The sequence below is a fragment of the Photinus pyralis genome, unplaced genomic scaffold (genome assembly GCF_008802855.1).
Source record: "Photinus pyralis isolate 1611_PpyrPB1 unplaced genomic scaffold, Ppyr1.3 Ppyr1.4_LG5, whole genome shotgun sequence".
NCBI lineage: Eukaryota > Metazoa > Arthropoda > Insecta > Coleoptera > Lampyridae > Photinus > Photinus pyralis.
The window spans coordinates 45,527,188-45,539,701 of NW_022170596.1; the positions used below are offsets into that span (position 1 = coordinate 45,527,188).

The 12,514-nt window shown below is 35.8% G+C and overlaps 1 protein-coding gene across 6 annotated transcripts in view; it reads right to left on the reverse strand.

The window, feature by feature from the left end:
* Window positions 1-369: 369 nt before the first annotated feature.
* LOC116171451 (trissin receptor-like) overlaps window positions 370-12,514 on the reverse strand; it is a 71,847-nt gene continuing 59,702 nt past the window's right edge. For 3 of the 6 annotated variants that reach the window (XM_031488310.1, XM_031488311.1, XM_031488306.1), the window contains exons 4-5: window positions 1,132-1,424; window positions 544-1,084 (exon numbers count right to left, since the gene is read on the reverse strand). In XM_031488310.1, the coding sequence (XP_031344170.1) occupies window positions 904-1,084; window positions 1,132-1,424 (474 nt within the window). In that variant the 3' untranslated portion in view covers window positions 544-903. Of the gene's footprint in view, window positions 524-543; window positions 1,085-1,131; window positions 1,425-12,514 lie in introns of those variants that run through there. The other 3 variants (XM_031488309.1, XM_031488307.1, XM_031488308.1) reach the window with 3 other exon arrangements.

Genomic DNA, 12,514 nt, shown 5'->3' on the forward strand with positions numbered 1-12,514 from the left:
GTTCTACGAAACATTTGCGAAACAACTCTTGAGTAAATGTTGCTACCTATTTTTAGCAACGCAAGGCGGGCATTTGAGTCTGAGGTTTCGTATCTGTTGCACCACATTTTGATTTAAAGTTATTCAATAATGCAACACGCACGAAATTTATGTTACAGTTACGCTACTGTTGCATATTTATGGTCGCTGGGTTGAATTAATGAAATAATTAATTTCCAAACATCTACGCACACAAGGTTCGTTGCGTATCTATATTTAGATTATGTATTGTTAACAAAATGAACAATTTCATATGCTGTATAAGGAGGCTCGTTACAAAATGTAATTTAATAACAAACATATTTATTATCTCTTATAATTACACAAATTATTTCTTCTGGTTCAAACCGTTTACGAAACGTGCTACGGTGTGTAATTGCGATATTATTGGCCACTGATAAATATTAAACACACGCGGATGTTCTTCATGACGACGTCGCTGGTTTCTTGCAAGGGTAAACAGGATCCATGGAAAAATAAGCGGCTAAAGAATAAAACATCCATTTTATTTAAAAATATCCAAATAATTTCATTGAGTTATATAACTACCACCATTGTATAAATACAATGCTACCGCATAACAATATTTACATATTTTGCGAATGATCGTATGATCTAAGAAAACCTAATCACGAGCAAAAAGACAAAATGGAGTGCGCGCAGGTATTCAAGCACGTCAACTTCTTGGGTTTGAGCTTGCTTAAGTCTTTTTGGTCTATGATTCAAATTGGGTGACAGGATGACAAACAAAAAGGGACGTAGTTAATCACAGATAGAATGAATGCTGCGAAAACATATTACTTACAACAAATAATTTTTATGCGAGTATGTACCTACTTTCGCGTGGTACATTTAAAACGGTAATTATACATCATGCTGATCTGAACTTACTTCAGTATTTATTATTGTTACAGTTGTGACAGTACCTTTCACGGTGGATCTCGAAGAGGCACGCCTGTGGCGAAAACTAACAGCAAATGATTGTTGCTGCCTTTGACTGTACTTGCTACCGAAGTATTTACAAGACAGCATCTCGCGCATACCTCTAGAAGAAATTGATTTTTACACTGCTCAGAAAAATGCACGACTTACCTACGAAAATTCTTGGATAGAAATGCGTAAAGCAGTGGATTAATGCCAGAATTGAAGTAAGTAATTAAAAATGTTAACGGTGTCAATAGGGCGCTAAAATTCGTGTTTCCCTGGTAAGAGTGCGACCAGTACTGCCACATTTTTCTGGCGTGAAAGGGCAAATTACATAAAGCAAATGTTAATACTACAACTATTAACATTCTAATTACTCCTCTCCTTGCTCGAAGTACATTCTGGCTGGCATTTGGGTTGGACAGTCCATTTTCCGAAGTGCGCGATGGTCGTACTTCGCCCTGTAGATGAAAAATTAATTTTAGAAAACATCCACATTAAGCAATAATACGGTAATACATTGTGAGTTTAACGGCATACTACAATATCGTATTAAGTAATGAGTTCGTGGTTAAGAGTTAGCAATTAAGCAATAAACCAGATGCATTCCAAGTACCTAATTGAAGATAAATCGAGTTGATCCACTGTAACATTCAAGGTTATATAGATGGATAGGTACCTAATAGTAAAATCTCAGCACTAAAAAATGATATTAAACTATTACAACTGGAGCCGAAAGAAATTAATACACTTCTAAAAGGGACGAGGACGACTGCAAGGAAACTTGAAAAAAACCAATAGGCCGAAGAATAGGAAGCCGAAAGAAGCAGAGGAAGGTGATGATGCAGATAAAGATAAATAAAACTACCCTCTTGGCTGGGACGATCCATTTTCGAGCCGCTACGAACATGGCATTGATATTTATTCCCTCTAATTCATCTTCTATAAAATTATGGACCAATTCTACCGTGGTCAAGTGTATGCAAACTCTATAATTGTTACTCATTCTAAAGGTGAAAAGAATGTTCTTAGCTCAAATGGCCTTATCAGTTTGTAAATAACAGTCCTTCGAAAGCTTGAACAATACGGCTTGTTCCTTTTTGGGAAACATAGACGCGGATGCAACATTTGAAAAGTATCTCAAGTTACTATTAATTTGTGTGCTATCATTGGTTGCCTTGGAAGTAAGGGCACATCCCCGAGGCGCTCCTGTCGTGAGAAGGGCCTTGGGTAGGGTAAGCAACTGAATTACCTCAGTTTGTGAAATTGCGAGAAACCACTAACTGAAACTCTAAACTTAAGCGTCCTATCGCACCGTCAAAGTTACGTTATTTATGCCTTTTGTCACTATAACTTCAAAACAAGTTAAAAAGTCATTAAGTACAAGCATAAATGACGAGAGCGTATTTTCCTCTATAGTATATTAAGTATGGAGAACGGTAAGGGATTTTTACCGTTCGAAGACAATTGTTTGGAGGAGGAGCGAAGCGACGACTCCAATTATTGCCTGAGAACGGTAACCCTTAACGTTCGACGTGCTTATAACATTTTTTGCGCGATCGAAATTAAAATTATGCAACCAATATAAATATGCACTAAGAAATTAAGGAGCAGAATAAATCGAAATGATCGAAGTGGTATGGTGTACATCACTAGGTAACCAGTTTATTTGTCAAAATTGAAATTAATAATTTCATAAAAATGTGCATGTGTCTGATGTAGTTTTACTAGCTTTGCACTTCCTTTATGACTTTATGAGCGTCTTGCTATAGGAAAAACAGCACAAATTGTACGTTTAATGTACCTAACAATAATTAAAGATTAAATGTAATGTAAGACTGTTGATTTTTAAAAAGGCGTCGGTAAGTATTTTTGTTGTTCTGTTTTTAGATCGGTAAGTAATTTTGGCGTCGTCGTAATCATAGCAACTGGTAAATTCTACGTACTGTCATGGAAACACCCATGGTAAATAGTCAGAAATGACCGATCGCGCAAAAAATAATATTAATGCTAGGAACAAATACCGGTAGGCACGAGATCCTTAACCCAGTCTCTTTCAAATGAGTCTATACAGTTTATTGAAAATTAGTGGAGCGTATACAAATATAAACAAATTCTGAAACTGATATTAGATTTGTTTTATTTCAAGTGGCCATGTATTAAATTTCATTTACAGGCTTTGGTAAATAAAGAAGTTGACACTGCGCATGCGCAAAACCAAAAATATCGGTATGCACGGAATCCTTGGACCGAGCCCTTTCAAATGAGCCCCATATCGCCCAAATCGGCTCAGCCGTGTAGAAGGAGTACGTGTGACGGACGGACGGTGCAGCCAACAGTGATTTTTCACTTTGATGAAAATACGCTAATAATAGTAAAACCTCGTATTACACAAAAGATGAGAGCGCATAAACACGTCTACTTGGGTTCACAACGTATTTATACAGGGTGAGATTCAGTTAAATGAGGAAAGAGTTGTCGTTTTAAGAGTTTATTTAAGATATGCTTTTGTTTTTTGAAAAAAATCCACAGTTTACTAGATATGAGCGAAAAACAGATTTAGTGATTTTTCTTTTAAATGTAGAATCGTTAGTATTAGAAAGACAGAAATATGCAAAGAACAAAAATTGTAGTTTTTTTTCCGGTTAATAAGGTACATTTATTAATTTTCATTCTTCTTTTATAATTTTCGAGTTATAACTCAAACATACATTTTTTTAAATGGCAACCATAGCTGGGTATGACATTTTTAAAAAGGGCATTTTTTTCTGTTTACGATGATATAATGTTCATTGTACTTACTTTGACAAATAAACATGATACAGAACTGTTTGTATTATTAAGAGTAGCAAAATCAGAGCTTGCCATGGGAAACATTTTTGTTCTCTTAATTACTCAGTCTATTATAATATTTAACTTAAAACTTTAGGGCCACAAATAGAACGACAATGAAAAGAAATTAGGTACTAGTACGAAATATTACATTTAAATTTCTACTTTGAAGTAATACATGTAAAAAATGTTCAAAGTGCGATAGAATTGACAGCTTTCCTTATTATCTTACCATCTAAAATGCGAAAGGCATTTACCACAGCATCATGTAGTCTTTTGTCGCATAAGTTCTCTGATAAATTAAACCCTTTCAGACCACGGAGAAGGAAACTGAAAGATCTGGTGATCTTGGTGACCAAAGGGTCGACCCGTTCCTATCTATCCATGACTGAAATAGTTGGTTTAGTGCTCTCGTACTTGCAGTTGGTTGTGCGGCGGGGCACCGTTGTGGTGAAACCAGCGTAAATTACGTAGTGTTTCCAAATCTAACCCATCCTACATATCTTGAAATTCATTTGGTAGTAAATGAAGATAACGTTGGCCTGTCCAATTTTCATCGTAAATTAAAGGTCCAAGAATTCGTGATCCAATAATTCCGCATCAAACATCAAATCGGAGTTTTCTTTGAGGCCTTCAACAATAAACAGCAGTATTTTGTTTATTTCTTGTTTTCCATGGCATGATCTACCTTTAATAGTGTATTGGATATAATTGTTTCATAGTGAATTTTCCAAAATGGCCTGTAAATATAGTTAAATGTGCCACTGTTATAGGTACTATTACAGATCTCATTAGATGTTATTTTCCATGGCAAACTCTGTTTATTTACCTCTCAATAATACGAAAATTCCTGCAGCGCGTTTATTTAATAAAGTACATTTAGCAAGCCTTATTTCTTCACTTCACTATGACTATCATTTAAAAAAAATTAAAGTTTGTATCATAACTCAAAAATTTTTGGACTGAAGCACAGGTTTAGACCCCTTCCACAATCACATAATTTTCTTCTGCTTTATCGAAAAAATACAATCTTTGATTGCCCTTCTCTAAATGTCGTATTTTTAAAAAATTTCAAATGGCACAAATTATACCTCTGGCTAGCCAAAACTACAAATTTTCCACTGATATAAACAAAACCACACATTCCGTAAGAAAATTTCAGAGGAAAACCAAGGCAAAACGCGAATTTGTAAAAAAAGTTCTTTTCCGAACCGAAGTGTGCCATGATAAATCAAAATATGTTCAATTCTCACAATTAACAGTAAAGTGTCGGCAGTGTATGATTGTTTTTTAATCAGCGTTTCTAAAAAGTTCGAAACATAAGCAGAACTGGTTGACATGGCGCTTATTCTTGGAAACTGTTACCGGGACTGTTTGTTGACGTTACAAGAGTACGCTGGGAGATTTCCTGGCAGAACACATGCAGATCCACACACGCGTTGTTGGATAAATTTATACAACTACTGGGAGTACTAATTTCACGCACACTAATATGGCGATTCTCAACAGCTGCCCCGAGGACTTCATTCATGATCTTCCGCCAAAACCGGCGTCCGTTTAATTCTCCTTGGTCGTTTTACACTCCCTGTAGCTGTAAATCTATCCAACACCTTTGAACATCTTTTGATTTATCATGGCACACTTCGTTTTCTTTATAAATTAGCGTTTCGACTTGGTTTTTCTCTGAAATTTTCTTATGGAATGTGTGGTTTTGTTTATATCAGTGGAAAATTTGTAGTTTTGGCTACCTATAGATATAATTTGTTTAGAGGGCTGCCATTTGAAATTTTTAAAAAATATTGACATTTAGCGAAGGTCAATCCAAAATTTTAATTCTTTCGATAAAGTCTTATCCTGTGCCTCAGTTCAAAAATTAATCGCCTACGCGATTTAGTTTCTCTCAAAAAAAATTGCGAAAAACTGTCAAATTTTTACGAAAAAAGTTATAACAGCGAAATCGGTAAAGTTAGAGGTAGATTATGTTACATAAAATAACAGGTACTTTTCAAGTACTCTCCAAATCAGTAATAAAATATGGGGTGTTCCATTTAAAAAAATGTAAGTTTGATACGCCACTGTAATACAGTACGCCCCCTGGTGATCAAAAATATTTTAGAAACATGCCGGCGGTAATTGTGTACAATTTTGCTCTAAGACCTTTTACGGTAGGTACATTTTATGGCAAAGGAGTTATGATCCGAGGGATCTTAGGTATATTTATTAAGGATTCTCAGATCCTTTATAGTTTTGTATTGTCGTCCGTCCGTCCGTGTGCGCTCTGACTCCTTTTAAAAGTGACCGATTGTGTTGAAATTTCGTGTACGGGTACTTTGGAAATTAAGGACGGACGCTATTGATTTTCAGGAAGCTGGTTCAATAGGAACAAGTTATAGGACTTCGAGTGAATCGGGAACAGGAATAACTGCGGGCTCAATATAGGTAATAGAAATCAACATATTTGATTCCCTAGGCCATGTATTTTCGCTAGATTATTCTCTATGGCTCTTCGATGTGTAACAATTTAATATAACTCTTCTCTGTGGTATAGGTCAAAAGTTTTAGAGCTAAATGTATCCAAAATTATTCTTTACAAATGAATTTGGAGTTGCAAAGCTTTCAAACGCATTATCTTGATGCTGAACGAGTAGGTACATCACGTGCACATTTGATACCCGCATGTGTGTGATTCAAAGATGTTAATTATTTTTCTGAGGCCACATGGATTTTGATCAAAATATGTCAATATCGTTTTTTATGTACCAAGATCGTTGGGAAAAAGACCAAGAGCATTATTTCAACGACCAAAACATTAATTTGATCTATTTTTGGCGATCACGCGGATTTTGATCAAAACATGTCAAAATCGTTATTCTTGCACTGAGATCGTTGGGAACAAAATTAATAGCATTATCTCAATGCCCAAGACATGAATTTGATGCAGTTTTTTGTATTTTGTAAGATTAAAATAAATTGTTGTTAAAAGTGATTGTAGTAATATTTCGTTGTATCGGTTTATTATTATAGTAAATGTGTATGCTCTCCAGCACCGTACCCATAACCGGTCACAGCTGTAGCTAGTGGTAAACGTTATGGACGAAAACCTATAACTATAGTATTTAAACGACATTTTACTAATTAATTGAAAGTAAATGAAGTTATAATTTCGATAAACTCGCACAAACTTTTGCATTCGACTTTCATTAAAGAGCATAATTACATAACTACCCCATACCCTTTATTTTCATTACCTTTAAAGTAATTGAAGTACTTGTGCTGCATACTAATGTTATAATGCTCTTAGCAAATTAAATAATTATTTAGCAAACCAGCTGCTATAGAATGTGATTTTGAAAAGGTAATTAAGGAAAATGCGGGCTTGAATTTAATTTTTAAACATGGTTTCATGGCAGGGATGAATACCCAATCAGTGATCTATTACAGCTTAGAAAACATTGTATTAAAGAGGGGCAGTTGAATATTCGAAATGAAATGGTATTATTAAGCGAAATATTTTGGAAATACGAACACCCACGCATATTTTTACATATTTCTAATTTAAAATTTTAATTCGATTTATGTTCAGATATTAAGGATCGCCAGCGTTGGTGTTTTCAATGAAAAGTCAGTTCACGTTTACTTGGGATTTTGCTGAATTTTTCAGACCAACAAATAGAAATTAAATCGGTAAGGTATTAAAATCCAATGTTTTATACAACTAACTAGTTGATGAAAGAACAGGTTCTAGATGTCGTCGGGAATTCGTGAGCATTGCGAAAACTTAAGAATGAATATTCGGGGTAAAGACAGAAGGATTGCTATAGGAGTTCTGAGTGGCACTGCAATGAACGCTTGATAGGAACGTTTAGGTGAGTCGAAGAAATTCTAAAATAGAATGATAATATAATATAATATACTAGAAGCTTTTCCAATTTTTTTAAATTATTTTTCCTCTCTTGTTCCCTTGAAAGATTTGAATAATCACATTGACAGATTAATTGCCCGTAGATTAAAGCTCCTCTGTGGCTAATTTGCATTTCAATTGTATTACACATGGTGAGACTAGCAACAGTACACATTTCCGTTTCTATCCTTTCCAGTTTTACATAGGTACATTAAACACAATAGACCCTGCATAATGATCAAGGGCTAATTATAAAAAGAAGGTTATCGAAAAGCTGTAGTCAATATTTGAACGAAGATGCACCAATACCTGTTTTGTGTTGCATGTACTTTACCATTTAGAAACCTACTAGAATTGGATTTGTTTAGATAATATAATAAATTTTCAGGAAATTAGGAGGAATTCACAGTAAACAAATTCATGTTAAAGGCTACTTTACCTACACATAACAACAAAAATTGTATTTTTTTAAATAAAAATGGTATAGTTTACTGTAATGAAAACCATAATATACACTGTGTCCAAGATAAGGATGTATATCATGTGGATCTTCGAAACCATAAAAGGTACGACGATGGTCAAATTAGGGACAAGTTGCCCAATTAAACATCATGCTTTGAAGAAAACTAGAATATTTCAATTACTTCCGACGATAAGGCAGAAAAATCGAATTTTGCCGTTTTTATTTTTTTTCTGATGTTATTTCAACAGAAAAAATTTAAAAAAACACTTTCTCATTGCCACTTTGTGAGCTTTACAATACACTATTGAGAGATTTTGAATATAACACACACATACACACACACCCTCACCCTCACAAACAAAAGTTGGAAACTGTGGGTTTCAACAGGATGGTGCACCCGCGACAAATTTTCAGAAAACTTGCCCGATAGGTATTCTCATACGATTAGAATGTTGTGCGCGGGTGCGCCATTCTGTTGAAACCAACAGAGTTGCCAACTTTCGCCTCATTTGTGCCATACATTTTTGTATTTGTAATAAAAAATGCTATAGGTACTCAATGCAATATGTACTTTTTTAATAGGCCCTGCTACATTTGGATCAAATCCATTACCGTAGTTGATTGACTTGAAGACATCCTAGGAAAGCAAGTTTACCTTTCATGCATATGTCACATGATGCTTTTATTCCACAATCTGCAACATGTAATCCTTCAACCCGCCCCTTCGCTTACAACTTTCGTATTCCTTCTGGGTCGTCAGTCATGTGTACAATTTTATTGCGAGTGTCGTAAGCGATACAAATTTCCCACTAGATCTGCACCGCCAATTTGTTGTCCATCCGCGTTGATTTCTTATAACTGCTTGTTGAACCGTTTGCAAGCGACGAACTGAGAGTAAATTGTCAGCCATATTTGGCACCTACAGTATTTATTTGCGATGGCACATCGTAAATTGTATTCCGCTCTCTTCCGAGTGATAAATATGTAGTAGCTCATCTGTGAGTTACGCGCCACACATTTAAAAAACAAAGAAAAAATGTAGGTAAGGCAGGTCTCTACATGATCTACGCTAATGCAATACGTCATTGTTTTTTTGTGTGTCACGTGCTGCACTTCGTTTTTTCTTGCGTCCCTCTGTGTTAGTGTTCATTATGGTTTTTTTAAGAGAAGCAGGTTTTTTCTGTGTCGATAAAGAAACCGTCGAAATTCACGCTAGCTATTAGGAAGAAGTTGGCCAAACATTCAGATTAATTACAAACATATTCAATGGTGGTTTTCTATAAACCGTACGACTTTGACGTTTCTCCCTAGTTATTATATTAATGACTGGAAGGTTTCATTATATGAAGCGAGTAGGATACCTATAAACCGCACGTCTTTGACGTTTTTTCCCTAGTTATTATATTAATAACTGGAAGGTTTCAATATATGAAACGAGTAAGATCCCTATAAACCGTAAGTACCTACGGTCTATTCAGTATATCTTCCGTTGCACGTCATTCCCTGAAGAAAACGACGTACCAACGTAAACTTACTTTCGTTTATTAGGCAACACATTAAGCATGTAGTTTATTTTAGCCGCAACAATTGGTAGCATTTCGCTATGTTGTCGCGTTTAAATTTGTAAATTTGACAGGTTGCTTTTGGTTTACTTTTCGTTTGATTTGATTTTGATTATTTTCTACGTCTTTCGCTGTGCATTGGTTTGAAGAGAAATTACTGAAGAATTTAGATAACCCGTTAGTAATTGTGTTCGATAACGGGAAAACAAACAACATTAAAGTGTGGTTAGGTGATCATAATGTGCAGTTCTCCGAAAATGATTTTACAGCCGAACTGTTGAAAAGGTTGCACAGTAAGTACGTTCGCAAATTATTTGATGTTATATAAATCTTGTTGATACTTTTAGGAATAAATCAGCTAAAATGTACCGCATAAGGCATTCACCACTTAGCCGAGCAATACGGTTACTTCGTTTTACGATTACCACCCTATCATCGTGTTTTTAATCCTATCGAACATATTTGGGGCATAGCGAAAAATTATTACAATCGACACATTGGTAGAGATGGACGAAGCATTGAAAATTGCATAAACATGTGACAAGAATCACTACAATCGATAACTTCCGAAACGTGGCGCAATTCAGTTAAGGATACGGAAACTGTAATACACGAGTGGTACGAAAGAGAAAAGCAATTAGATCTTGAAAACGTTGCTACTATTATTATAAACTTTGAACACGAAAGCAGTTCCGATGATTCCGATTAATTTGAATATCATCCATCACATCACATAACCTGTAAAATTTTATATTTAGTACTTTCTCTGTAAAAGAGATGCTACATTTGTACAGTTCATAAGTTATTAAAGTATATTGTATGTATATTGTGGTTCCAATTAACGAAATGAATAATAAAAATTATTTTTATTTTATTTAAGGTGTGGATTGTTCACACAAAGAATGCACTGTCTTGTTGACAAGTGACATAACCTAAATCGCTCAAAACTAGATTTGGCATTATTGCATAGTAATTACGTCATAGAATATGATGACGTGCAACGGAAGTTATACGGAATAAAGTGTAGGTACGTCTTTGACGTTCACGCAGGTTGAAACTTGAAACTTTGACATATGCCTGGCGTCGCCGCGTCTCCCAGGATTTAGTCAACTGCGTCGTGAGGATGCGTCCCTGGTAGACATTATCAGGGACGTTCCTCCACCATTACATTAATAATTGGAAGGTTTTCATTACATGAAACGGGTAGGTTCCCGACCGTGATCCCTTGGGCGTGTTTTTTGTGGAGGTTATCACTTCCTGATGAGGAAATTTTTCCCCATAGACTGTTATGCAGTCTCCGGACTCTCAAACTTTGAGTTTCATTTGATAATTTTTATTACATGATTTCGTTTTTTCACATCCGTTTTTCATTAGGTATATGAATTTATGTCCGTTTTCGGTTAACCTTGACAAGGGTCGTAAACGATGGGATATTGCAGCACAGAGGGCGGGCGCTCACCCTTTTTCGCTCGTTTCAGGTGATGGTTCGATCTCGAGATCCGGATCCGAACACCCATTTTTACTGGTTCAAACCCTGACCCTTTGGTTTCCTCGAAGATTTCCTTTTTTGAGGATTAACCAGAACAACCGCAAGTAGATGTAAACATCCTGAAGATGTTAGGAAATCGGATCCAAATCTCAAAGGAGGCAGCATCCACACCAGATAGCTGGAAGGGAATTCTTGCGCTCTAGTCTTTTCGTTAAAGACCGTGAGGATTTACTAAACCGTACCACTTACCCCAAATTTGTTGTGAGATTTCCCTTCCAATTTTGAAGGGGTTTTTAAAAGCGGCTGTTGAAAAGAGTATTGTGGAGCGGGATGCAAAAAATTATTAATAAACAAAAACAAACTTCGGTTTGTTTATCTGCAATTACAGAGATTTTGAGAGGTTCATACAGGTTTTTAGCGATGTCGCAAGGATCTTGTGTGACTTGCAACACAAAGAATCCTGACTATGCAGAATCTTAATTTTATGTTTCGTGAACAAGTCCTTTAAAGAGGCAGCGGATCAGGGCAATATTGACACCTTGTTTGGATCTGACCTGGAGGAACGGCTTCAAAACGCCATAGACATGGAACGGTCTATAGACAAGATCTCAAGAAGAAGAAACCTGGCAATAAACCTTCAACAAAGGTCAAAGTCCCGTCCTTCCAAAGGTATAAAAAGAATTACCCCTCTCCACAACAGCATCGACACAGACAGACAGAATTAACCCGATCTCGATCAGTAAGTATTGGTGGTCGTTTACAGTTTTTTACAAGGGAGTGGAACGATGTTTGTTCAGATTTGTTCCATGTTGGGTAAAGCTATACAATCCCTTTTGTTGAAATATTTTTTCAACGGAAAATTCCTTCGCAACTGAATGGTCCCTTAGGGAAAAGCTGGCCATTAGGAAGCATATTGCTTCGTTACTTGCGGAAGGTGTATCGAGAAGAACTCCTTGTGACGGGCAACTCGATTCAAGAAGCTCAAGGTTGCTTTAAATTTATTATAGAATATGATTTTTTCTTGACGTTCTTACTATCTGGTACCTGTATCTGGTATGTCGAAGATAGGACGTTGTTGTTAAAGTTTCCTTTGAGGGGATTTACCACTTTAATTGTCTTCCTTTTGGTCTTACCTCTGCTCCATATGTGTTTCCGAAATGAGGTCAAACCAGTTGTTTCTCATTTGAGGGCAAAAGGTGTTTTTTATCAGTCGTCTACTTAGACGATTTCTTACAAATCGGTAAAGACAGGATCCAGTGTTTAGGCAATGTGCAATATACAATCCATTTTTTAGAAAAACTGAG